We start from the raw sequence: 27,943 nt of genomic DNA, 5'->3' as shown, positions 1-27,943 counted from the left end.
TGAAGGCCGATATAGGATCTATGTATACATACTTCTATGTATGTACAATCATTCTTTCGTCAAATAGAGGCAGTACATAATGTACAGTTATCGGTAAATCAAGTAAATTCAGGGTGAAACGAAATTTCGTCGATTTACAGTGAATGAAGAAAAAAAAATAAAGATTTAGTCGAGGAGAGTGATAAAAAGACGACAAATTATTGACGCTTTACACATTTCTTTTCATTTACTGTATTTTTCAATAAAAATCGAGCGAAAGTATATATATATATATATTTTTAAATTAACAACGAACAATTTGGGTGCAGCAATTTGTCGCAAAGTGCTCCTGTGAGAAAGGCCGACGAACGTTTAATTATAATTCCTCGTAAATCCCGATCAGCGGTAGTTGCAGAAGGGTTTTCATCGTTGAACGATTAAATTCGATCGGTATATCAGTCGATTTATATTCTTATTACGATATTATATTGTATTGGAATACCATTATTAATGCTGATTTATCGTAGAAGCTCTGGGTTAGATCTGAAACGTATACGGGATGTTGTACGTATACTTTTACAAACGACATCATATACGAACTGTCGGGAAGAGACCCTAAAGCGAACGGAAAGACGTTCGCAATCGCAAACCGATCCATAAAACATGTCGCAATGTAATTCCGCGCGGCTATGATTTTAATAAGAAAGTCGTCTCGATCTCTCCCCGTCAGTCCTCAACATTCCCGACCTTACGATCTAATCGATTTTCGCGTCCTCCTTTGGCTTTTCGTTAAAATTCAAAATACCGACGCTTCGACGAGGTGTTAAATATTGAATTTGAAAATATTACAAGACTGTCGCGAAATATTGCAGAACGAATTAATCGAAACAATCAACAATACGTACAAATGTCGAGTTGTTGCGCGGTGTACAATGTTCTTTTATTATTTCAACAAATTCTCCGTATCGTGATAAAAATCGCCACTGGAATCTTGAATCTCTCGAGAGAGCTTTACACGAACGTACTTTTCAAATTTTAATCGACGATGGTATTCGAGAATCGAAGACGACTCCCTTCCAGATTGAGCATCCATGCGTCAGTCACCGTCTCTCGCCTTACGCTTTGGTGAATATTGTAGAGCAGAACTAGAGGGCGGGAGAATAGATGTGGGGGGAGTGGGGGGGGTGGGGGGGATTGCGACAACCCCAACCCCCGGCCAACAGCTGTCAGGGACCGATCGTCAGTGCGCGTCGTGGCGCGGCCACGTGCTTTTCGCGATATTGTAGAAACCCTACGCGAATCGGCGCAAGGATGAAGAATTTTTCCCTGACCATTTCATTTCACACGAATTTCCTGTGAGCCGATATTCGTCCGGATTATTCAATTGATTGATTGATTTATTGGTCAATTAGTGCGACAGAATTCTCCCTTTGCGTGCAAATTGTGTGTGCCTCTGTGTGTGTGTGTGTGTGTGTGTGTGGTTTTTTTTATTTTATTTCATTTATTCATTTATTTTTTTTTTTTGTCAGCATTATCTCTGGTTAGCCTGCATTGTACAGTTTCGTTTTTATATTAACAAAGTGCAGCCGCAGTGGTAAAATTAAATGATGGTTTCTTTGTGACTTTTGTGGAAAAATTTACCGGTCTGTGTACGGACCTCTTGCAGTTGACTTCGTCCAAGTGCAGATAATAAAAACGAGTGATTCCAGCTTTCGAGAATACATCTCTCTTCTGGTAAGAGTAAAGATTATTTATTTTTTTTTTTTTTAATTTTTATTCGATGGAAAAAATTACTCGCAAACACGATACGAATTGACAGTTCAAAATTTTCAGTGGTTCATGCTTAGCTGATAATTTCGTTACGATGTAGAATATAGGAACGAGGGGAAAATTAGTTTGATAAATCAACGAAGGGATGTATAATTCGATTTATCATCCGTTTGATTGCGAGTGAAACTAATCGATTTTAAAATTCCTGCCGATTCTCACGTATCAGCCATCTGTGATTATTACATAGATTCATCCTAGAATCAAAATACACCGAATATCCGCAATGTGTTTCCAATTTTTTGCGTGACGTGCCACTCCGGGTATTATCGGGTATTTTTTCAGCTTACAACTTTCGTTAATCCCTAAAATGGAATTCATCCACCCCTCGCACGTGTTACAGCTGAAAACGCATTATCGCGGGCAAACCGAGCGGGTTAATTTAATACCGTTCAATACAGTGTGCGTACGATAAGAACTAAGTGCAAACCAATCAATTGCGACGTGTCGATGATACTCGCAAAACGATCTCGATAAACTTGCATCAATTACCGCAGTCGGCTATTCAATACGACTCGTTATCTTCGCATACTTGGAGCACGAATAATACCATCGGATTACACACTAAAAGAAAAATATTGTACAAGATTTTACATCTGCTGTGATAAATATATTACGGAGAGCATTTTTTTGGAGTTGAATCTACGGCAATTTTGGCATGATTTACAAATCGTATGATAAGAGTTGCAAAACCAATGGTAAGATTTAAAATATGCTTTGATAGATCTACTACAGTTAATGTACCTAGATTTCAATCCAAAAAAGTGTTCTCCATATATTCACCACAGGGTATGTAAAATCTACATTTTATTTTTTCTTATGCTGGGGACAAGCCGTTATTTCGCGATTTTGGAATTGTCTGAAATTCGGTAAACCATAATAAAACAAAACATTCTCATATTTCGAAATCTTGGTTCCTTCAAAATCGTTGTTAAATTAAGAAAATATAGAGTTTTTCCGATAACGTTACTAACTTTAACCTCGTACGAATCGATCAGATCAGTATACTCTCCATATCGCGCAGCTGATCAGTCTAATCACATAGATTCTGGATTCGAGAGTCGAAGTACAGAATTGGTAATATAATCCTGTCTCTCTTACAGTAAGAGTTGATTAATCGTTTCAAGTTATCCGGTATTTAATTTGCGCCAGAATTATTAATTGTTACAGTCAAACGTTGACTTTATTCTCACAATTAAACGTGATCGATATCGTGAAATTATCGTTTCACAATACACACGCATTTTTTATCACGATCAATTGATAATCGTTGTAAAATAACGCCGTTGTTTCAGATATCTCTACTCGTAGGTACAATTATTTCATGTGAATCTTACGTATTACTTGTAGTTCAGGCTTTCTTATTTTACTGCAGACTTCATGCCGAATTCAGAATTACCTATAATTGCGTAACTTACAAATCGTCAACATTTCTCTGTCGAGTGTAACAATTATATTCGAACGTCCGGGTGTAAGTTTGATCGTGAGCTACGTATTACAGGAGAGGTCAAAAATTGAACGAACGGAAACGCGGGTTATTTCCTTCTTGGGACAAAAATCGGGGCAGCTGGCGGTGGAGGAATGAAATATTTCTATCTCGCTCGCTCCCTGCAGGGAGATTGACGAAGAGACGCGATGGCGACGACGACGAACTGAAATATGAGGGTGATTACAGCGTCTGCCGATAACGAACAAACGTACGTACGAACGAACTGACTGACTAACTCGAGAGCGTCGTTTTATAAGATCTTCCTTTCAATCTTATCCCCCCGGTGGGAATTCCATACAGGGACGTCTTCTCACCCTCGTGAAATCACACACGTTTTATATTTTGCACAATGTGCGCGTCGCTAACGAGATGCCGGAACTATTTATAAGTATATAAACATATAAGATAGAAGTACGTTGATGAAAAACAAATTCTTTGCGAATCGTTTCCCTTTCCGATAAATTGTAATTTGAGCGGTTTATAAAAAAAAGGAGAGGTGAATGCGTATAATTATTATATTACCTAAATCAAGAATTAAATTTCTACTACCCGCGAAAATTTCTACTTCCCCATGTTTATTGAATATTTTCCATGAAAAACTGGTGATAATGAGAGTGTTGATAAACAGGAAAATATTTACTTTAATATAACGGAATCGTGTGAAAAGTAAGACGTGATATTAAAAATTTCTTTGACGTGTTTGCAGGACGTGTTGCGGAGAATTAATGAATTTTCATTAGGGAATCCCGAAATTTCCTCTTTGAGCCAACTTGCTCCGGTTTTTTTTTCTCTCTTTTTCTCTCTTGTTTGCATTTATTAAAATTGAGAATTAGCTAGAGGATAGTTTTTTTTTTTTTTTTCACTTTGCCTCACGCATGTTATATGCAATCCAACATATTCATGTCTACAGGTCTAATACGATTTATATGTATAGGTATATTCGCAGAGTTTTTAGCATCACCGAAAATTTCGAATCCGCTCAAAAATTGTATACATATTTGATACGGCTATTTTAAAACAAAGATAACAATTCTTCCTCTGGAGTAAATAAATTACAATTTCCGGTTTTATCCGTCGTCGAATGTACGTACTTTCTACAACCGATACGAGGTCTTTCACAAATTACGTAAGGTTATTATCAAAGACTCTTGAACCTCTCCCACAATTCTTATGTAAGATGTTTCGACTGAAATTGATACCATGGTACACCAATATTGATAACACTTGATTATCTGTATCCTTGGGATGAGGTTAAAATCTTGGTCAATAAATAACGACGGTGATTGATAACGAAAGGATAGGTACGTACTTGGTCCAATCACATGTGATAATTCAAACAATGGTCATAGTATTTGTAGGGCGTACAGTCATGCTGGTAGATTTTTGTGTACGTATATGTATACAATGTGTACGGGTATAAGTATAGTATGTATACGTATTCGTTATAGAACGTTCCCCGAAATGTTGCTGAAATAACTGAAACTTCTTGTCGCTCTTGACACGTTCGGGCGAATATAATAATAACAATAATTCAACCGATCGAGCGAGAAATGAGGGAAACAACATGCACATCCACATCGCGTTCGTGTCCGATTATACATGTTTGGAGTTATGAAGCACTCGGGGATGTCTCTCCGCGAAGCGAAAGCTCGGGGACAAAAGTACACGCGACATAATTTATGATATATCTATAGGGTGTAAATTGGGAGCAACTTCGACGATCCGGACTAATATGACGGAAAACTTTTATTAGTCGGAGACCGAGTCAAATCTAGTCAAATCTAGTCAAATCTCTAGTCACACGGATCGTCGCATGTTTTTATGTATATGTTATAGATATATATTTCCACAAGGGGGGTACATATAAATACATGTATATACATTCGGCATGCGTATGAAAACGGGACGACTATGTTTCGTATGTAAATGACAAAAAGTAAATAATTATTATCATAAGACGGTGTAGAAAATATTCCTTCTCTTCTCAAAAATCTTTTAAATCTAAAGACTGTCGTCGCTGCCGCTGTTCCGCAAGTTTCGGGCCGCTGCCGCTGCCGCTGCCGCGTCTTTTTCAACGTCGATCGTTTCGTCCGAATTATCGTGAACATTCTCACCCTGCGTCTCGTCGTCGCAGCGATCCATCCCCCCGTCTTCGCATGCATCCGCATCCATCGTGCAGCGGTGATTAGATCCCCCCTGATGCGATCCTCCGGTTCGCCGAGGCGAGCGTGTTCCTCTCATCGAACTCCTTCTTCGCACGTTTGGGCCTCTTCGATGAGACGAGGAGTCTCTTTTACGGCCTGACAAAATCGCTCCAGATATTATGAAGTGATTTTTTTTTTTTTTTTTTTCAACAGTTTCAACAAAAAAGGGGTTCAAAAGAGACGATAGGAATGAAATTTCCTACCTATGCGATAAATTTAATGGAACGAACTTCAATGTAACTAAAAACATACTTGGATATCAGTGTACGTATATTGCCAAACTTCTGTTTCTCGACTTGTCGAATCGACCTCCTTACCTGCTGAGCTCAGTTTCTCCCTCGTGGTTTTTTGAGGCTCGTCCTTCTCGCCCTCGGACCCGGAAGACGAGGGTGATCGATTCCCGATTACGGAATCGTGGGTTTCGTAATCCTGCCCGTTGTTCTCCTGGTCCAACTTCCTCCTCTTCTTGCCCAGCTTCTCGGACTTGTGCCCGTTACCAGGAACCGTTCGGGCACCGGGAGAGTCCGATTTTCGGTGTCGGTCCGGCCGCGTCGAAACCTCCTCGTCACCCTGACGACGACGTTTCCGGGACTCTCGTTCCCTCGCCTGTCTCGTAGGACGTCTTCGCCTCCGCGAGCTTCGCTTTCTGTGACGCTTGCTCGATCTTCGCTTGTGCTTTTTGCAGTGAGAACATCTGAAGCGAATTATTGAAAACCGGTTAGCCGCAGCTTTTTTCATACAAACTGTTAAATTTGTCCGTTCGCTTGATCGAACAAACAAACAATCCGCACCTCTTCTTTAGACGAGCGTCGTGAGCTTGCGGACTCGGTGAATCTGTCGCTTTTTCAATATCCTCATTTTTCCTTCCTGCAGCTGCCGGATTTCCGGTTCTCGGTTTGACCGCTTTCCCGCTTCCGGAACGGTTCTTCACGCCCGTTTTCAAAGGTATCAGCATCTTGTATCGCCCGCTACGCAACTGCAGGAGACCCGCCGTAACCGCATTTTTCAGGGCTCGATGAACCTGCGGACGCGTCAAGTTTCTGTTAAACGTTATTCTCCGATCTCGTGTTTGGAAGCTTTTTGAAAATCGGTCGAATTTCTCTGAGTGAAAAATCAATTCTTTAAATAAACAAGGAAATCAAACACGGAACGTATATAAAATCGGAAAAGTGCCCTAACAGCGATTTCTCAAGCGATGTAAAAAAAATTGCAAGAGCTTTTTGGAGGAAAGAAATGGCACAAAAGAATTCCATCAGACTGTCGACGATAACCGGAGAGGCGAGTTTTCGCAAAATTATAATCTGATGCCGGAGCAACTGCTTTGAAGGTTCCGCAACTCGTCCGATCTCGGGGTCGGGTGTTTTTGTCGAGATGCTAGTCGATTGTGTGGGTAAATTAGAGAGCAATCAGTGACCTGCATCGCGAGGTTTCTAGTCGGCGGGTCGTCGTTCGCCTGCCTGAGAAGCACCTCGAGGACTTGTTTAGCCGAGGATCCTCGTCCTTCGCCGAGGTGCTTGACGGCCTCCAGGACCCGGGCCATCAGCCGGGGGTTCGAAGCCCGAACCATCTCGCCTCGACTCTGGATCGGCCGCGCGATCTTCGAACGATCTACGGGATCGCTGGCTGACTGTCCGGATCGTCACGCGGCCAGCATCACGCGGTGGAAACTCGGATCGGCTGCGGAAGCACGGATTTGAATAATTTTTAATTCCTATGCATCATCTTCTACCGCATTTTCGACCCGTCTACACGACCGGGGTTGAGTAACATGTAAAACAGTTTCACCGTGCAGGGAGGCGCACGATGCCATACACGTGCGTATAATAATAATAATAATAATAATAATAATAACGAAACCTTTCGCGGCACTGGAATTCTCACTTTAGCAACGTTCCGAGGTTACGTAATTATTCTAGGGAAAATTGAAGATATGTTATTAATCTGGGAACTTTTTTTTTTTCTAATCTCTATATACAACACGTTTCAAGGTTTATTTTGTAATTGGAAAATCTGAGGATACGGGCAATGGTTGGTAAAAGAACGAAGATTTTTATTTTAATTTTTTTTTTTTTTTTTTTTTTTGTCTTGCTTTTCTTGCCGCGGTTCACTTGAGCGAAAGTTTTTGATCTTAGTTCGACAGAGGAAGAAGAATAAAATCGTTCGAGAAAAGATTTTTAACGCTGCGAAACCGAGAGACACTTTACCTGAATCACTGGAGGCTACGGGCAAATTTGATATCACCGAAAATATTCTGCCGGGATGCGAATCGAGGACGAGGAAATCCAGGCGACTGTGCGATAAAAATGTCGCGTAATTTTCATAAAACCGGAATTTGATGGTGTTCAATGAAAGCACATATTCCCGAAAATTTCCTTCAATTTTTCACAGAAAATGAACGGTTGTTTTTCCACGTTGCCTGGGGATTCTTCTGTCAAATAACCCGCGATTCGTTTGTCCCGATTTCGACGCCGCTCGGATACTTTGCTTGTTTTTTTTTATTTATTTTTTTTTTTCTCTCTACGATTTGCGTGATCGATCGTTTGGTTTTTTCCACTTTAAAAAAACCCTTTCCTTCAATATTTGAACGGAATCGTTTCGCATGACGTACTGCAGCAGATACGCACACCGGGAACTGCAACGAGTAACAAATGAGCGGGATACGGATCTGGTGATTTGTTGATTTTCATCCCGCGGGAACGAATGACTGGCTTTGACAAACCGAGCGTGGCCTGATGCAAAATCCACTCCCCCTCCCCAAACCCCTTATGCATTCGCGATGCGCGCATTGTCATTATTGAATCACTATCGCTGATTACGAAAACGTCAATATTTTTCACCCGTCCTGCCCGATTGCTGGCGATTATTTCGAATTGACGCGGCTGAATTCGTAACTCGGGGAAACTCGGGAATATTCAAATACCCGATAACGATGGGTATAATTTAGAATACCAGCAGAAATTGTTTTTCATTGGAAATATCCTCGAATTATTCAAATGCTCGTTATGCAACGAACAGCGATACCGCTCTCGGTATTACGTAAGGGGTGAATCGGATCGTACCTTGTGCTGCGATAACATCGAAAGCCGAGGCTCTTGATTTGCTAACTTGGTTTTTCAGGCTTCAGAGCCCTCTTTGAATTCCGCTCAATTATTACCCTCGTTGCCGGTGAAGCACGGGGTAACAAAGTTCACGTAAATCGAGTTACTCCACTTTGACTCGACACGCGTGTGCTCGGTTTGATGCGTTTACCTACCTGTGGGATGACGGATTGTGCAAAAACTAGGTTTTATCGCTAAAATTTTCACTGTTGCAGATTCACGCCGAGGGAGGAGGAGCGGGAGGAGGAGGAAAATGACGGAGGCGGGGACGAGGACGAGGAGGACGAAGTGTGGGTAATAATAAGTGAAGGAAATGCAGGCCGACTCGATGCGAAAATCATGAGGAAACTTGCCCTCCTAGCAATTGCGAACCTCCTGACAACCTACGCGTCGTTTCTGTGAGTATACGTTCAATTAACCGAGTCTCGAGACACGGCGAGTTGATAATAATATGTATGATATATCGGTATAAGTTTACACGGCGCGAGATGGGTAATTAAGCGAGACGACAAACAAGCTTCGGTATTAACGACTCGTCGCTTTTGCAGCTGCACACTTCTCAGGGTATAATTCCTCGCAAACAAATCGCGACTTGGCGTGTCGATTTTTTTTCCTCGTCTCCCTCCATTTGACGTTTTAAAATTCAGCCTAGCCTTACGTTGAAGTACGTACATACCTACCTGATCTCGCGACTTTCCGACTAGCCGAATTTTCCGAACCTCGGAAAAGCTCCCAACTTTTCAATGACGAGATTAAAACTCTGCGAAGAACTGCCGGAAGAATTAGTAAACCTAATTTCATGGGAGGTGGAAGCGAAACAGGGTAGCCAAACGACGCGTCCGTGTGCGAAAAAAAAAAAATTGGCGAAAAATAAGAGAGAATCAGATCACCGCATTGTCGATCCTGAGAATTCAAACTGCGAGGTAAAAAACGTGGAATGAACATCGTTTAGAATGAAATTCCAAACGATTCTTCGTGCGGATTTTTCACGCCGCCGTTCACCGATCCCATTTCATCTCGGAGCGATGCTTTGTCGATGCGTGGATACAAAAGCTCGGTAATTTGTTGGTGCGAGTAGAAATTCATTTCGACAGCTGTAATATCGAGTCCGAATTTGGGGAATCACGGATAACCTCGTTTTAATTAATTAAATTGTTCATCTCGCACGTTTGTCGGTTCTTTTGCATATTAGTGCGAAGGTTCCGGTATTTCCTTCCCTCTTCTCTTTTTCCTTATCCTCTTTTTTTTCTCCCAGCAAATCCACGACACGAGTTTTACATGCGGCAGGCTGCGGAAACGCACGGAGGCATGCCGAGGAGCTGAAATCCGATATCCAGAATACGGAGAGACGGCGCGGCGTGGTCCGATGCCAGAAAATCCAACTGAGCAACCAGGCCACTCGATTCACCGAATCCGTCGGTCTATAACGCAAAGCTCAAGCTCGCCTCGCGGTTCTAGGCGAGGAAAATTTCCGCAGATATTCCCCTGTTCCCCCTTCACCCTGTGCCTTCCCAATATTTGTTCAAATTTCTCTAGTGTTTTTCTGCTCGTTTTCTCGTTACTCCGCACGCCTGCAGATTGTTCTCGTAAAAAACGAGAGCGACGAGCTCGCGATAGAAACGTCCCTGCGAAGTTTTATCGGGGAATTATTCTTCGCAGAGCCGTCGCCGGCTCGAAACCGTCGTTGCAGAGGAAACAGCGAACCCAGAGCAACAACCACGGCAACATTTCCGAGCTTCTCGACAACCTGCTGCGGGGATACGACAACAGTGTTCGCCCGGATTTCGGCGGCCCTCCGGCGACGGTGGAAGTCGACATCATGGTGCGCAGCATGGGACCTATTTCCGAAGTCGACATGGTGAGATTGCCGGTACTTCGAAGAAGGAAGTAACATCAGGCAAGGTCCGTAGATTAGACGAGTCGACAATGGTAGGTCTTTGCCTGTTTGCCATGTTTGTTCCATTTTCTGTACAATGTGTAAGTTTTGATTCTTGAAACTTGATTCAAAGAAGAAGAAAAAAACCAATTAACAACCCTTCGGAAAATTCCTCCTGCGAAGACCTTCCTCTATCCACTCGTCTGTTTACACGGACCTTGGTATTAGGGAGGAGACATATCTCGCTTATTATACGTCGGATGGCAAAAGTGGAACAGATTCTTGTACAAAGTTCGTAGTACCGATAGCGCCGCTCGCAGCGCTGGCTTCGTATGTTTCATCGGGAGTATGCGCGCGCAGAAGTTTGACGGTTTATTGGCGTTGCCAGCCATCAGACGCATCGGAACAAACGATACCAGCGCTACGAGCGGCGCTATTGGTACTGCCAACTTTTGACCAAAATTTGGTCCACTTTTGTAACGCGGAGTCTTGATACGTCCGCTCCTTGATATTATAATACTTCCTGCTTCGGAGCGACACGTTTCGTCGACCGCTTACCTGGTTTGTAAACAATTTGTGGAAATTTGTGTAATTCGTGTACACCTTGCGCAGACCTACTCTATGGACTGCTACTTCCGGCAGTCCTGGGTCGACAGACGGCTGGCGTTTAAGGGCGGTAAGGAGACCCTGGCCCTGAGCATATCGATGCTCGCTAGGATATGGAAGCCCGACACCTATTTTTACAACGGGAAGCAGAGCTACCTTCACACGATAACAAGCCCGAACAGATTCGTCAGGCTTTATCAGGACGGGAGGGTGCTTTACAGCTCGAGGTGAGGGCCAACGTCAAACTCAAGCTGCCTAATTCCACTTCCTTTTGCACATCGTGCGATTAACGCCGACGTGAAATATCCGATCCGAGGCGCTAATTCGCCTTTTCATTAGCTCTGTATGAATTCGGTCCTCCTCGAAACCTCGTCGGAGCCGGCTTAGGAGAAGGTGCGGGATTAATAAGAGGGAAAAAAAATTCTCGTAGGGCTTAAAAGAGAGTGATTTTGGCGATGATTTATCAATGATTTTACGTCCCTACGTCGGAGGCTCCGCTCGTTGAGATGCGGTTGTTCAGATTGTAGAGATTTGCGCTTAAGCGGGAAAAGATAAAGTTGAGAAGACGCGTATCTGCCGGAGTCGTTTTAGGATCGACAAAGTTGCCGTGCCATTTAGATGTCGTTATTTTACGAAGGCGGCGAAGAAATTTCCAAAGAGTAACTCAAAGAGAAATAGACTACGGATTTATAATGCGGAATAATCGAGAGCCAAGGGAATACCAGAGGCGTTGCATCGATGTGCGAATTCATAAGCAGCGACGCGTAAACGAAGAGTGAAAATAAAAATCAACTCCTGGCAAGCGGTTGGAAACCTTTCGTCGTTACAACGCGTTTTTACCCAACGAACTTTTCATCGGCTAAGTGGTGAATATAATTTGGCACGGGAATAATATTATCTTACGACGTGGTAAATAAAGACTCACCGTGTAGCGCGAAAGAAAACAAAGGAGTGGAAAAAAGTTGGCCAAAGTATTGCAATTTGCGTTAATTAAAACAAGAAGCGAATTGGTTCATCGATTCAATTTTATCACATCGTTTCCGTTTTTTATTTACCTAAATTATGCTTTCGTTCAGCTCGGTCGATGAGAAAACAAACGTTGTTACTTTCGAGTTAGGAAGATACATAAACTCGTTGTTTCCAATCAAGCAAATAATTTTCCATACTTTTGCTATATATTTCCCTGTCGTATTCTTCCCTCATCTTCGAATCGCACGACGGCAGTATTTTTTTTTTTTTTTTTTTTTCTCTTACCCTCTCACGTCGGAAAGACGAGCATACCACTCGAGTATTTGGTATAACGTAGGTACGCAAGTATTTGCTAAACGTGATATTCGCGAAAGTATACGTCGCGCCTCGCAAGAAGTACCTCGGGATTTATTGGTCCAGGCAAGAAAGAAAGTTGGATGGAAAAACGAGACTAGATGTAGGAAAGCGAGCTTTTTCTGCTACCGCCCACGCTAATAACGCGGTAAGCAAACAATTGGAAAACGTGATCCTCTGCCGGCCGCTGTAACATCCCCTAGGCTTCTATTTCCGCTTCCATCCGTGGCAAGCCACGTTTTTACCTAATACATAGGTACAAAATCCTGCCGAACAAGGTCGCCTCTCCGTGCAAAAAAAGTGCCGAAATTTTCGAACCCTCGATGCGAATTACTCGAGACGAAATTCGTCTCGAATAATTTGACAAATGATTTTTGCAATTCGTTTTGAATACTTTTTACTGCGAGAGCAAACGAGAGGCGTCGGAGAGGAAATGAAATATAGGCATGTAACGCGGCTTTCCGAAGTTTCTCAACGCGGCGGCGAAAGCGGCGAAAGCTGTATGAGATTGCTCTGCATGTTTAATTAAATACGCTTTCGCGGTTCTTCGTTAACTTATTGTCAGAATTCCCGCTAGATTTCCAGACAGCTAACACTCGAGCACGTTAAACAATTCCTGATAGAGGGCGCCGGTATTGAAAATCTTTTACCGCATCTTAACTCGCAAGTAATACCAACTTTACTCTCCCCTTGATAGCCCGCCCCTCTCACTCTCACCCTCTCTCTCTCTCTCTCTCTCTCTTTCTCTCTCCCCGGTACACTCGTGCCGCGAAACTTTAGACCCGTAAACTCAAAGTTTCTTCAAACAAAGAAGAAGAAGAAGAAGAAGAGGATGAGGCAAAAAGCGAGAGTGAGTAAAAAAATGGACCCTGAACGCCACAGTATCTCTGGGTAAATCAAATTTAAGTGGGTAGGACACAGATGACGAATCGGAACAGGTCGTACGCCTTGATGCTTGCGGCTTGAAAAAAAAAAGAAGATAAATTTAAACTTTAACGCGAGTGCCTCGCGTCCACCAAAATCCTGCCTCCTCTTCGTCCCATCCTAATATCCTAGCATCCTAGTATCGGCTTTAATTTGGCGAGGTGAAATATTAGTCGTTTCCCTGATGTAACGTCATCGTTCTCACGAATTAATCGTCTTTGTTTTAATTGTACAATCATTCTTCTCCCTTGTTCACCATTTCGTCGTAGCTTTATCTTTTCGGCTTTACTAACGTACCCGGAGTGGGGAGATAGACTCGTCATTTTTAATTAGATCGATGTATTGTAACTTATATCACGTCATATCTTACACGCCGAGCAATAAATAAGAACTGCAGTATCTCTGTGTAACTGAAATTCGAGCTTATACCTTAGGTACCTATAAGTTATGGGCATAACAATTTCATCAATGTTTTCGAAAAGCTCTCAATTTTCTTGTCAACAATTTTCTGTTAGCTTGTGACATATACTTTATATAGTGAGCCTATCAATCAGACGTGTCTTTCGCCCACATCGAGACTCTCTTTCTCTTTAGTTCTCTCAGCTTTTACACTCTCGCGTTTCGTGGAAGCGCAGCGCAGCTCCCACGAAATATACCGTCTCTTCTCTTCTTCTTTTCCATTTCTGACGAAAATTAAATTCAGACCATCTCTTTCGATACATTTTTCGTTCCTTCTTTTTCTCTCTCATGTCTTTTTCCAAAAATTTCATAAAAATCGGAAGACACGGGTGCTTTCAACCATCGGACGAAATTCAATTCCGTGTTCGAACAATTCAACGGGCCAATAATACGCAGTTGAATATTGCAGAAATGAGGGTAAAAATTCTTGTCGAAAAAATATTTATTACACTTACATAGTACCACGCATAAAGTATAATCCACCATCAATCGCCGATCGGTACGAGATAAATTCCAATTTCAACTTTCGCGCGTACAAAATCACTGCTGTACAACAGAAATTAACGGATGAGAGATGCAAGCAATTTCTTTCCTCTCTTCTACTCATCGTGTAAATAAAGGAGGTCTTAAAAGTCGTTTTCTCGCCCTCACGCTGCAACAATACATCTGCGTAAACCAGGGCGAAGAAAAATCGGAACGAATCCAATTCATTTCCCGAAGGAAACAATCGAAACGTCCTCATCATTCGTCAAGGGTGATCCCCGACGGTTAAGGCCGGGATTCCGGGGTCCTGTATGTCGGCACATATAGATATACTTGTCCGAAATGACGCGTAGCCAATTCCTGAATCTCGACATCACTCACCGGGTGTCTCGGAATTGTATTCTAGTGTAAAATCGCGTCAGTTTCTCATCTCGGAATTGAATAAGGATGACTAATTTTTTTCCCAAATTTGAATAAGATAAAAAAAAAAATAAAAATAAGAAAGAAACATCGAACAAAAAGAATTCTGTTAAATCACATCGTACATTACGTAGCTGTATATATATAGAAATGTCCAACGTAGCGAAGAAAAATTTGCATGAAAACGTTGCGTGTACCGTAAAATCGATTGCCTGGAATTAATTGGAAATGAAATTATGCGGAGAATAGGCAGTTGGCGTTGGTTCCTCCTCGTAGGTGGTGGAACGTGTTGACGAACGATGAAACATTCCAAAGCTCCGAGACGCGACGGCTTTCAACCCCATCAGGGATACGCAGTTTCCCCCTCATCGTTGTGTCGTTGCACATGTCAGCGAGTTGAGCTTAAATGTATACGTACTCACTCTCCCGCCCATTTCAGCTAATCCTGGCAGCTTTCGACGCTTCTCACCCCCAATCGGTGGATCACCGTGGAAACAAATTTTCACACACGGGTGTTTATTTCACGTTTATCGTATATTATACACTTTTGCAGCGAGCAGATCGAGGGGTGGGAAGGAAGGAATCGCCAAGGTAAACGGGAGCGAAAAATCTTTCCCGTCGTCTGACGTATGTTTCGATAATATTATCGTCGCTGACGATCAGTCGAATTTTGCAGAGACAATATTTGACAACGCGATTTTCTACAGGATTTTTCGTCAAATAAAATTACTCACCGAAGTATGCCTGTGCCGTTTTTAGAATTCGAATATTCGGGTGAAAATATTGACGGATCGGCAGTTGGTCGTTTTACGAACTATTCCGTTTCGTTTATCTCGGGTCTGAAAAAAGGAGACCGCGTGCTTTGAAGTTTGATTAATTCTGAGAAAAATTCCGAATCTTCTTCATCCTTCGAAATTTATGCAAATGTACGTGTACGTCTATTACATGTGTGTGTGTCTGTGTGCGCGTAACTTGGCGAGATGATAATAAGTTGCGGGCGATGAGAAAAGACGTGGAGGAACGATCAAGGCGGTGATGGAAAAGCGTTAGGGCGAGGGTGAAAAAATGTGGGAGGAAATCACGAGTGATTTTAGGAGGCAGGAAGACGAAGGGCTCATCTCTTCACGAGTTAAGTGGCTCGATTGTTCACGAAGAAACAGCGCGGCTGTATCAAACTGACCGATCTATCGCGAAGAAATTATTATTTAAGAAAACAAACAAAAAGAAAAAAAAAGAAAAAAAGTCTTACGCCACAAAGCTGAAAATGAAATACACGAAATGGTCTTCGGCATTCTTGAAACCGCTTTCGGACGAATCGTCAATTATACAGTTACATTATTTAGGTTACATGCAACACAACATTCTCAACGCGTCTTGTATGTACAGTTTGGAAGTAATAAACAAGTATTTGGTGACACGTCGTTACACGTATGGTTGGACTCGTCAACTCCTCTACCAGATTCAAAGTCAAGTTGGGCGTTGACGCTGCAGCGAAATTGTGCCAATCGACAAAGCTATTAAAACATGGGAAACACTCTTGATCAAAGAACCCGCGTTGCGGAATTGAGTTTCTCAGCGTATAAAGGATGTCGCGTGTTGCATACATTAAAACGCGAAAATAATACAGTTTGTACTCCTTCGTTGAAGCGGGGCAATTATTATTATTATTATGTTTGTTTCTTTTCTCATTCCAACTTTCCAAAACTTTTCGGCCTTTCATCTCTATCCCGGCAATAATTATTCCCTCACTCTTACGTAATATACGCAGTCTTCTCAAAGTGTCATCTTCTATTTTTTCACGTATTTCATATTTCTTGCGTATACGTATGGTACCTACGAGTATATATTGTTTTTTGTCACACGGGAAAGGAAATTGGCTCGACTTATACGATATAGCGATATATCCGAGGTATCGGATGAAAATTTGTAGAAAGTAATAAACAAAAATCCTGAACATCGTCTCCGGACGATCTTAGCCTGCATCCTGCATCGCGGATCGAAAAATATACCTATAATAAGGAAGCAGCGAACGAAGTCTCGGATTAGCTGAGTTGGATGAATTCGGTGTATCATTTCGGCATCACCGCGTCCCGAAGTTTAAGGTGGCGCATAAAAGTTTCAGTGGTTGAATTACGCTCTTCTCGAAGGGTTCAATCGAGCGAGGGTTGCAGACAAGACCACGCTCGACTCTCGATAGCCTGCTTCGGAACTATTACAGTGAGAGTGAGAGAGAGAGAGAGAGAGAGAGAGAGAGAGGGAGGTACATGGAGCGCAGATTGCGGGGGTGGTTCGATGGCTGGGAATCTCGAGCCGAGTGGAGGGTGATCCCCTGGTACGTTTGATAATCGCTACAGCAAACCACTCAGGGCGAATCAAACGGATCGGTAACCTGCAGCTGCATAGATCTGCAGAATGCAGTCCGCAGGCCGGAATAGTAACTCGCGGCACTCAGCAACTCAAACTAGAATTTGAAAGGGGTAAAGTGGTACGCGGATTCGGATTCAAACTGCAGTGTAGATATCGTCGTTACTTCTTCGCCTCCGGCGGCAAACGAGCCCGGCTTTGCCACTCCGCAATATCCGATCCTCCTCCTCATCTTCCTCTTCTTTACCTTTTTTTTCTTTTTTTTTCTCCAGGTTGACGATAAAGGCCGGCTGCCCGATGAACCTCGAGGACTTTCCCATGGACATTCAAAGATGCCCCCTAAAATTTGGCAGCTGTAAGTTGTCACAGATTTATTTGTTCTTTCGGTTATAGCGATTTTTGGAGTTGGTTAATTTTCAATTGGTTGGAAAGAGGTGAAATTCTTTGTTTACTCAGAATTCGATGATGCTTTTTATCAAGATCGCGAAGTTGGAGAAAACGAATATCGAAGAATCGATTTACGTTCAACGATTTGTTTTGTATCCAAGTAGATTTGAGTTCTTGTCAGAACCTGACTGTTATACGTGTATAAGCGACGCGCTCTCGGTCGCTTCGTATTTCTAGTTTGATGTACAAATAGCTCGAGGATTTAGAGGGCAACCCGGGGTAACTTCCGGACTTAATTATAACGTCGAGTGTAACTATACTCGAGCATGTTACAGTATACGCGTTTTGTACGGTTCGCATCGAAGTAACTAATTACTACCCTTTCGCCGGAGCAACGAAGTCGTGATTCTCTTCGTTTACAGTTGGTTACACGAGCGAAGACGTGATTTACAAATGGAACAAGGCTCGACAAGTCGCCATTGCCGAGGATATGAAACTTTCCCAGTTCGACCTCGTCGCTAATCCAACCGCCAACCATTCAGCCGCACCATCAATGACCCACAGTAAGCAGATCGAGAAAAAACCTTAGATATATTTTCACCTATAACATGAATTTCTTCGTCACGCGACGTTACTTAATACCAGCGTAATTAAACGTCTGGCGCTTTGAGCGGGATGAAATTGCGAACTCGTATGATGGGAATATCTCCACCCGCAGGTATTTACGTGTATCTCTTCGTATCGTGTGGTGAACACGTTTATACAACGTATCGAGAAACGCCATTTCGCATGACATTTAGTCCAAAGAGGACTTGCAGGTCCTAGGTGGGTGGAGGAGTAACTTGTCCAGGATCTAATATCCGGTTCGTGAGTATATTGAACGAGAGTGCAAAGGAAGCTGGGCGGGTCTCCAAAGCAGGGTACATATCGCCTCCGGAGTAATTTAGTCAACCGGGTATTTTCTTTTTTTTTTTATTCTACCAACGCGCTACGCGAAAGACTCGATACGTACGGAGGCAGTATACTATGCATGTAAGCAGGTGTATGTATGTATCTTGTACGGGCGTAGGTATACATGAGCAATCTGCTATTCACGGGGGAGTTAAATCTACGAGGGGAATTCCCCAACGGTGATACGAACTCCAGAGATACACGGGGAACGCCAATTTTAAAGGAAAAACCTCGGGAAAAACTTTGCCAGGGACTGCGGATCAACTCTTTTCTATCCCAATGCAAAAAGATGAACTTGAAGAACGGATCGTTTTCAGATAAAAATATCCTGTACGATTGTTCTGTTTTATTTTAGCTGATCACGCGATGAAGCGAAGAGCAAAATGTAAAGTGCAAATATTTTTATTGACAACGAGCGACGGTACATGTGTGTTATTCTGATATTTCAGGGGAGTATTCGATTCTGATGGTATCTTTCCATCTTCAGAGACACATGGGAAATTTTCTGATCCAAGTTTACGGACCCTGTATCCTCCTTGTTGTACTTTCCTGGGTTTCTTTTTGGCTAAATCGCGAGGCAACCGCTGACAGAGTTTCTCTCGGTAAGTGCTCGCAACGGATCAACTTACATGGATCGTTGAAGAGATTTTTTTAGCAACGTTATTATTATTTTTTTTTTTTTACAGGCATTACGACGGTGCTGACAATGACTTTTTTGGGATTAGAGGCGCGGACCGATCTTCCAAAAGTTCCTTATCCCACTGCCTTGGATTTCTTCGTGTTTCTCTCGTTCGCTTTCATATTTGCGACAATTATACAATTTGCTGTTGTTCACTATTTCACCAAATACGGATCGGGCGAGTGTTACTTCAGCTCGGATTTCAGCGACATGGATAGCGACAGCGATAGCGATAAAGATGATTGGACGAGGTCTAGCCAACGACACGAGGTTGGTAATTCTTTTTTAAAGAAAAATGGGTATTTTTTTAATTTCTTTTGCAGATATGCTTGTTTTTTTAATTTTCACTTTGTACCTAGAAGTATATTTTTCGATTGTGGTAAAAAATGAAAATAGCCAAGTACCGAGCGGTAACCGGAACTAAAAATTTCTCTAAACGAAGATCTGTGGAAGCTGTTATTTTTTCTAAACCCCTGTCAGGAGCGGCGGAAATCGTCGATTGCATCGAATGCACGCATTCGAGGCAGCCGAGGGTGTCCCGCGAGTCGAGAACGGATCGTGGAAGTGATACCGCTTTCCGAAATCCCGTTTCCGGAAGTGCGACGCCGATCGAGCGGACAGTGGCAGCTGACTTGCCTGCCGTGCAGTCCACCACCCCCAGTGCCGGAACCTCCGCGTAGGATATCGACTAGAAAACGTCGGAAAAGAACGCCGAGGTACAATTCGGTTTCAAAGATAGACAGGGCTAGCAGGGTAGTTTTTCCCCTATTGTTTTTAGCTATCAACGTTTTTTATTGGTGGGCGTACCTCGCCAGGAGCGAACGCATTTCCTACTACAATACAAATTCACCAGCTGCGTAAAAATGATTTTTTCATTTTACGATACGTTTTTATTTATTTATTTACTTTACTTTATTTATTTATTTTTTTTTATGCCAGCGGTTAATAATTGTGTAGATGTATGTACATATATATGTTTGTATGTATGTATGTATGTAGTGAAATAATTTATTTGATGTATAAAGTGTGAAAAAGAACGGGAAAGTTTCAGCAGAGAAATTCAGATGCTTCGGACAATTTTATAGCGAGACGAAACGACGGATCGCGCGTGCGTTGTAATTTAAGAAGTATAGATCCGAAATCGCAGATAAATATCATGCTAGTGATTTTGGCGCATCTGTATATGGGCGATATATCAGTAATATAAAACTTGACTCTAATTGTAAAAAAGATAGTCGCGGAGAAAGGTATAAATTTGAAGAATGCGCGATGTTGCGATACCAATGATTTAATCCGTTTTTAATAGAGACATTGAAGTTTACAAACTATATTATTCAAATTTGTAGATAGCAAATACATTCCGTCTACATAGCCGACCAATGTACGACCTCATTTACAATATTACAACGTGTATATACATGTACCTATAAACCATAATACATTTTTTTTAAACTGTAAAATAATAATGTTTTACACCATAACGCAGCAGGTTACTGGTACTTGGCCATGTTAATGCGCGCTAATGACGTAGAAGTCAATATGATAGTAAAGATACCGATTTTATCCAACCGGTTGTTGTATATTACGTGAAAGATTTATTCCTTGTTATCGGAATTTTTATATAATATAGATCTATTTTAAATTGATTCTAAATTAAATTGAATTTACTCGCGATTCAAGGAAACGAAACTAATGCGCGCAAAAATTGATCTCGCAAAAGTAAATAAAAAAATTAGAAAAAATTTGTTCCTCTCGGTTATTTGTCTGTTCTTGGAGTTTTACGTGAAAGAAGAGACTGGAAAAGGCATGTGCTCGTCCATAATTTCACATTTGGTGCAGGCGGAATTGTTTTTAAATGAAACTTCCACGTACTCTTTACCTAATTACTATGTAACTACGTCTACCCTAAAAATGAATGTCATACAAGTGAATGTAAAAAGAAACGGCCAATATTATTAACAATAAATCTCTTCAAGGAAATTGTATAAAATTTGAAAAACAAGTGTAATATTTTATCAAACATTAGTATAAATAAAAATTGAGACCCATAACCGTATTAAGATATACTTTTTCAAATTTGAGGCTGGATCTAATTCGATAATATAGCCATAAGCCTCCTAGTAATGATTTCAAAATCACTTGAAGATTTTGAAGGTTCATCATTATTCTTCAACGAGCACATTTTTTAAAATCATTTCACCAGCCTCGTGAATTAGTTATTTCCCAATAGAATCTAATCTGAACTTTTACATTTTAGATAAGGAAGAAGATCGGCTAAAGAATCTGTGTAATAGTCAGGAACGAATTCCCTTGTTTCTGGGTTGTCAGTTTCAGTCCAGACTTTGATGTCATCTCTTTTAGATATTCCAGATAAGACAAGTAGAGTTTTCATACCGCAACGCTTCCCTGTCAAAATATCGGTACGAGCACTGTAAAAAGTAAAAGAAATGTAAAAAGTTTTTCACACAAAAAACGCAGTATGTGATGAAGTTGCAGAAAGGATATGAAAATTGCTACAATCACAAATGTCTCCTTATATCCTTACTTGTCGCCAATGAACAGTGTCCTCTTCGGCGTCACGTTGAAGGCGTCGACGATCACTTTTCTCATGAATGGCTCAGGCTTCCCCAGAATAGTAGCGTTTCGCCCGGAGCATGCCTCTATACACTTTAGGAGGGAACCAGGACCGGGTACTGCTACATTGGATATTGGAATTTGGATGTCCGTACTTGTGGCAAGGAAAAGTACGCTTGGATCACTCAGATATGTCGCCGCTTTCAGCAGCTTTGGATAACTGAAGTGTACGTCAAAACTGACAACCACTGCTCCTACTTCTGGATCAGGTACAAAAGATTGGGCATAGGTTCTTATATCTGGATCCATAATATCCGGCTGAAAATTTACAAAGTCTTAATGCGGTTTCTCTACATGGAACGAATAAAGTAACAAGGAGGGAGAGATTTGAGTTGTAAGGCTGATTAAGCACGGCTTCATAGGAAAGAAATTTCACTTACACCTATTCCTGTGTGCTGAATTCCAACCAAATCTAATTCCCGACCGATTCCGCTGCTTCCAAGGACATATACTTTTTTACTAAAATTCACTTCTTTAAGATACTTTGCAACTAGAAGAGCAACTGTAATAATTTCTTCAGGCTTTGGATAGTAGCCCATTCTTTTCGATATCTCAATAAATTCCTCACGGCTATCCATTGGGTTGTTGGTAACATAAAAAAATCGTTTCCCAGATTGTTTCAACTTGGTAACTGTCTTTGGAACATCCTTTATAGCGTCAGTAGCCAACCGTAACACACCTGGAATTTTTTTCAATTATTGCACAATCATGATTCTAAAAAATTTATTGAGTTCAAGACTAGTGAAAAGTAATTGAAAGTGTAACGTAATTGCACTATACGAAAAATTCACTCACCGTCACAGTCAGAAAGAATGGTGTCGATTCCTTGTAAAATATCCTCAATTTCATGTCTCTTCAGAGTCTTCAAATCCACCCCGGCCATTTCCACAGCAAGAAAAGGTAAGTTTAGCTTTTATTGTGACCTGAAACTCAATATTTACACATATCATGTATGTATTCCACTATTGAGCGACCTTCCTGATACGCATTAGTTACTTGAGTGAAATGTAGTTTCAGATACATTTAATATTTATGTGACTCAACACAAACGCGATGACACTACTTAAACTTCATGGACAAAAGAGGAGTAGCTATGTGTGAAATTTGACCGCACTCACTAATTATACGTTGAGCAATAGGTGGGTAATACAGTATATACTATATTGAAAATTCCATAAACGTTAATTTTAGAAGCTTGACTAGATAGTTAGAAGATAGACTAGATAGAACGTTAACGTGATATACCCCAGACACAGCCCTTCTGATTCAAGGACAAATGAAAGAACGTTCAATACATCTAGCTGACAAGCAAGCGTATGTTATACGTGCCTCTGATAGCGTAACAAGTGGTCTTTATCTCATTCGCTGATTTTACAAAATTAGTTGTCCATACAGAAACTCCGACTCAAACGGATGTTTCAACGTTCCAATCACGTTTCTATGATAAGAGTTCTGATAACTACGATACGATGTAAAAACATTGGAAATACTTTTTACTCAAAGTATGGAATCTTTTCACATACTTGAACTTTATTTTCATTCTCTCTACTTACGTGTAAAACATGTTAATGTAAATTGCGAGCTAGAAGAATAAAACGTTGCGCAAATTTCTATTCATCTACGAGATTCGACATTTTTGTTTTAATCATCTGTTACATATTGAGATTATCCAATGCTTTAGGCATTCTAATAAAGAGCTTAATATTAGTTCAGGTACACATAATTCTATTTTTCCTATAAATTTGATAGCACAGGTAATAAATCGGAAAGTTTCTCCGTGTAGTAATCGGGAACTAAGTCACGTTCCTCTTTGTCGTCGGATTTTTTCCATCTTTCTAAATCGTTTAGACTCGTTACACCCGATAGAACCAAAAGTGTTTTAAATCCACACCGTTTTCCCAATAAGATGTCTGTGTCCCCTCTGAAATTAACAATTAACACAATCGATTATTCAAGTGAAAATCGGGCTATCCGTTACTGTTCACAGACCATCTACATACTTGTCGCCAATCATTAAAGTTCTTTCTGGATTCAAGCCGTACTTGGAAATGATCGTTTGGCTCATGTAACGCTCTGGTTTGCCAAGTAAAACAGCTTTTCTATTTGCCGCTGCTTCAATCACTCTCAGCATACAACCGGACGCTGAAACATTAATTTATAATTCACATGACGAAAAAAAAAAGAACTTGTGCACATCTTTGGCACGTTAATAATTACGTTGAAAAATAAGCCACTTTGCTTTGAAGAAAATATGTCACCTGGAAAAATGTTTGAGTTTGGCGACAGCCTTCGATTGTCACTATTTGTACCAATGAAATGTACGTTTGGATCCTGGACATAGGTTGCTGCCTTAGCTATTTTTGGAAAACTAATTTGCTCATCGAAACCAACCACTACTGCTCCAACATCAGGATCTGGATTGAAGTTCTGAATCATCTCCAACGCGTCACTGACCAGTCTATCGGGCTGAAAAATTGGTATCGTCATATGTGATACTCTGTGAAACGTGGCGGGTCACGAAGAGGATTGCAAAACGAGATATTTACCCCCAATCCAACATACTCAATGCCCACAGCATTCAGTTCCTTTCCTATGGCTTCTGTACCAACGATATACACCTTCTTATTAAATTTTTTTTCCTTCAGGTATGCCGCTACCAAGTACGAAGTACACATAATTTCTTCCTGTCAACCAATCTATATAAATATTCAGAGGCCACGGGCCATTGCAATTATACAGATTTTTTTCTTTAGGTCAGCATATTATTAGCGTCAACTTACCAATTTAGCCTGATACTGCAGTTTTTCACATTTTTCAAGAATCTCCGCTCTGGTTTTTGTGGCGTTATTAGTCACATAGAAGAACTTTTTGCCAATTACTTTTAACCTTCTCACAACTTGAGGAGATCCAGGGATTGGCTCAGTTTCTACCCACAAGACACCTGAAATTCACACAACAAATATAGGTAACTTTTCTTTCCTTGTATAAATGATGCGAACTATCGCACGCACCATCGCAGTCCGACAAAACGACATCAAACGAGTTTACAAATCTCTTCAACTCCTCTTTAGACAACGATTGAAGATCACTTGCAGCCATTGTGTGATTGCCTGTAAATAGAAACTCGTATTTTGTGATATCGGGATGTCTCAACACAGTTATGGACGGATTAGTAAAAGTCGAATTCCAACACAATACTGCTAATGGTCACTAGATAAGTCCTAAGGCAATCTGAATTATTTTGAATACCACGTGGCTTTGTTTACATAATTTGCTGCCCATGCAGATATAGGACAGAGAATGAGTGACTTCTAACAATCTATTATTAGATCTTTGAGTGGGAAATCGTTTGTCGTTTTCTTTGTCGGCTACAGGAAATGAACATATGATAGAGAATCGGGATTGTTAAATGCATTTTAATTTTATGGCAACATTATCAGAAAGTATAAATTGTTAGAAAGTTTCGAAGAGACAATGTGACGCTGTTTAAAGCCAGTGTCTAAAACTTCACCAAGCATACACATCATAAATACTCTCAGTTAATTTTGAAAACAACTTAAGCACTGTACTTAAGTGACAGGTAGACATTTTCTTTTGCAAACAAAACAAACACGTATAAAGACAGCTATTTGGTAATGATTTATTATCATTTCAACACAAGTTAGTGGACAACCTACAAGTAAATGTTGCAAAAAACATTTCTTAGAATTATTAAACAATGTGGAACACTTTATTTATACCCTTTTATAATGTGAACTACTATTTTTTTATAGATCACAGCATACAAATTATCACTGGTTCCTCCGCGAATTAACTTTCATTCGTACGAAACGATCGAACAAAATATTAGATTTACGGTATAAAATAAGATGAAAAATATTTGGCAAGTTCATTACGCAGCATGTACATTTTTTATCTATTGCAGTTATAGTAACGAATAAATAGAATAATAGTTTGAAATATAGGTATATACAAATTGGTAAGCTAAATTTTTACGCACTTTCATTGCTAGGCTTTAATTTTTCTAAATACGGTAGTAAATCGCCTAATTTATCTACATAATAATGTGGAAGCAAGTCCAACTTGTCTTGAGAATTGGACTGTTTCCAGGTATTGACATCCGCTAAAGAAGTTACTCCGGACAATACTAAAAGAGTTTTGAAACCACATCTAGTCCCAAGTAAAATGTCAGTGTTGCAACGATCGCCGATCATCAATGTGCGTTTCGGATTGATATTGAAACGTTTTATTATAGCCTCAGCTATGTAGGTTTCTGGCTTTCCTACGATTACTGCTTTTCTCTCGGCACATGTCTCCACGCATTTGACTAAACTCCCGGTACCTGTGAGAAAAAAAATTCTGTTAGCTTTATGGTATGTTACTCAATCGTAAATCCGGTTTCTTATTTTACGGTCAAAGCCACTGAGTAGATACGCTGCTATCTTGACTAACAATAAAATATTTTACCTCACTTTGAGTATGTTGTTTTAATGCTCGGATAAGCAGATTTTTTTCCCAATTATGCAAGATTCGACTAGCTCGATAAAAATAATTAGTGAAATTGTTATCTCGTACCCGGTACAATGATGTCGCCATCCATGGGAAATCGTTCGTCAGTATTAGTTCCTACAAAATGCACGTTTTTGTCATTGAGGTAGCACGCAGCTTTCAGGAGTTTTGGGTAACTAAAATGCTGGTCAAAACCGACAATAACTGCCCCGACATCTGGGTCCTTCTGAAACGTTTTGTACGGCACTCCTGGTTCGATCGTGTCTGGCCCAACTCCGCAATGACCAATTCCCACTTGCTCCAACTCCTTGCTTATACCTGTTGAACAACTGTAGCTTTAAAAACTTATCTTACGCAGAACTTTATTCAACATCATAGTAGTATCGTCAACGGTGTTGATAAACTTTTAAAGTCTGGAGGAAACATTTTTTCTGTACTAGAAAGTGTTATTCAGGGATATAAAAATCTTTCATCTACTGGCAGACTGGTGAAAACTCTTGGTACATAAGAATAAAATCTGAAGAAATGATATTTATAAAATATTATAATAAATAGAATACAATTAACGTGCCATTCCTGAGAACAAGGCCATAGAATTTTTGATTTCTTCGGTGTTCTAACATTTTTACCTTCGGATCCAATGACGTAAGCCTTCTTTTTGAAACCCAAATCCTGTAGATAACAGGCAGCCAAATAAGATGTGCATAAAATATTGTTCTTAGTGGCATGGAAATTGAGCTCGATACATTTAGCAAGGCATTCTTCTCTAGTTTTTGTGCTGTTATTTGTTACGTAGAAAGTTTGTCTGCCGAGATCGTGAAACTTGTTCATCACTTCGGCAGAATTCTTGATAGGCGTCATCTCCATCCATAATACACCTAATTAAAAATATTTCATTGAAATTTTACAGCCGTAAGGATTGAAATTAAAAATTTGTTTGACGTTCTATTTGATCCTTTTTTATCCTCTGATTATGGATCAGTATTGAAACAAAACATGAGTGCAAATTAAGCAGTCTAATTGTAAGCTATTGCATGAAAAAAAACAATTGGAGTAACAATATTTTGAATCTATTTTATACTCACCGTCACAATCGGTTAATACTGTGTCAAACGAGTTTAAAAATTCGTAAATTTTCTCGTCACTCAGAGATTTGAGATTAACAGCAGCCATCCTCCTTGTGAATATTTTGTTCTGTTTGAATAAATTACAAGTTTTGAATACTCTGAACATGATGACGTATGAAAGCGATTCGGTGTGTAGAGAATAAATTTAATTTAAATGGTTGGAACGTGTTTGATCGACGAGAATTTGAAAGCGGATGATGAATTTTATTAGCCGCAAATTATGCAATTTCATTCATTTAATGTGCGTTGGAACTTGAACATATCATTATGACTGATGAAACCCGCGTTTTTTGCACAGTGACACAATCTTGTTGCCGCTATTTTGATCGCCTCACCTTTCCTGTCAAATGTTACGAAGTTGATTTAATTAACACTTGGACTATTATTTATTTTCTTTACGTGTTTCTCTGAAGAATCGAGATGTTCGTCGTTCCCCGCTGATTCAAATGGTAGATTTGTACCACGATGTATACACGTCGCGATTCACGTTTGCGAGGATCTCTCTGATCAGCTGGGAAATATTTTAGGAAACCAATCATGAATCAAGGTTAAGGCGTCAGCTGCACAGGCGCCGGCGCGCGAGAATCAAACTCTTCCTTAGAGC

At 40.7% G+C, this 27,943-nt stretch overlaps 4 protein-coding genes across 6 annotated transcripts; 1 reads left to right on the top strand and 3 right to left on the bottom strand.

Annotated features, from left to right (window-relative positions):
- The first annotated feature begins 1,249 nt into the window (after positions 1-1,249).
- On the top strand, positions 1,250-20,759 carry LOC124308271 (gamma-aminobutyric acid receptor alpha-like). Its single transcript, XM_046770867.1, has 10 exons — positions 1,250-1,334; positions 1,509-1,713; positions 8,813-8,995; positions 10,257-10,455; positions 11,086-11,306; positions 17,325-17,407; positions 17,862-18,002; positions 18,840-18,992; positions 19,077-19,339; positions 19,550-20,759. Exons 3-10 carry the CDS (start codon positions 8,937-8,939, stop codon positions 19,928-19,930), a joined length of 1,500 nt encoding a protein of 499 aa, XP_046626823.1. The 5' UTR covers positions 1,250-1,334; positions 1,509-1,713; positions 8,813-8,936; the 3' UTR covers positions 19,931-20,759.
- Positions 5,297-7,185, bottom strand: LOC124307243 (serine/arginine repetitive matrix protein 2-like). The gene is made up of 4 exons (XM_046768759.1): positions 6,914-7,185; positions 6,291-6,520; positions 5,817-6,193; positions 5,297-5,595 (listed from the first exon to the last, which is right to left on the bottom strand). The coding sequence occupies exons 1-4, from the start codon at positions 7,064-7,066 to the stop codon at positions 5,297-5,299; spliced, it is 1,059 nt and encodes a 352-aa protein (XP_046624715.1). The 5' UTR covers positions 7,067-7,185.
- Positions 20,056-24,976, bottom strand: LOC124307242 (uncharacterized). Its single transcript, XM_046768758.1, has 10 exons — positions 24,715-24,976; positions 24,484-24,644; positions 24,266-24,387; positions 23,962-24,200; positions 23,704-23,845; positions 23,441-23,624; positions 22,499-22,613; positions 22,084-22,382; positions 21,615-21,961; positions 20,056-21,498 (listed from the first exon to the last, which is right to left on the bottom strand). Exons 1-10 carry the CDS (start codon positions 24,800-24,802, stop codon positions 21,303-21,305), a joined length of 1,893 nt encoding a protein of 630 aa, XP_046624714.1. The 5' UTR covers positions 24,803-24,976; the 3' UTR covers positions 20,056-21,302.
- A 353-nt stretch (positions 24,977-25,329) lies between these two features.
- On the bottom strand, positions 25,330-27,843 carry LOC124308273 (glycerol-3-phosphate phosphatase). 3 transcript variants are annotated; one of them, XM_046770874.1, is made up of 5 exons: positions 27,739-27,843; positions 27,298-27,406; positions 26,842-27,090; positions 26,279-26,530; positions 25,330-26,045 (listed from the first exon to the last, which is right to left on the bottom strand). In XM_046770874.1, the coding sequence occupies exons 2-5, from the start codon at positions 27,383-27,385 to the stop codon at positions 25,696-25,698; spliced, it is 939 nt and encodes a 312-aa protein (XP_046626830.1). In that variant the 5' UTR covers positions 27,386-27,406; positions 27,739-27,843; the 3' UTR covers positions 25,330-25,695. The 3 variants fall into 3 exon arrangements, with proteins under 3 accessions (XP_046626830.1, XP_046626829.1, XP_046626828.1); XM_046770873.1 differs by having other exon boundaries at positions 27,675-27,828; XM_046770872.1 differs by having other exon boundaries at positions 27,298-27,829.
- Between the last annotated feature and the right edge of the window lie 100 nt (positions 27,844-27,943).

The sequence above is a fragment of the Neodiprion virginianus genome, chromosome 6 (assembly GCF_021901495.1).
Source record: "Neodiprion virginianus isolate iyNeoVirg1 chromosome 6, iyNeoVirg1.1, whole genome shotgun sequence".
Classification (NCBI taxonomy): domain Eukaryota; kingdom Metazoa; phylum Arthropoda; class Insecta; order Hymenoptera; family Diprionidae; genus Neodiprion; species Neodiprion virginianus.
This window is presented reverse-complemented; position numbering and strand designations above follow the sequence as displayed.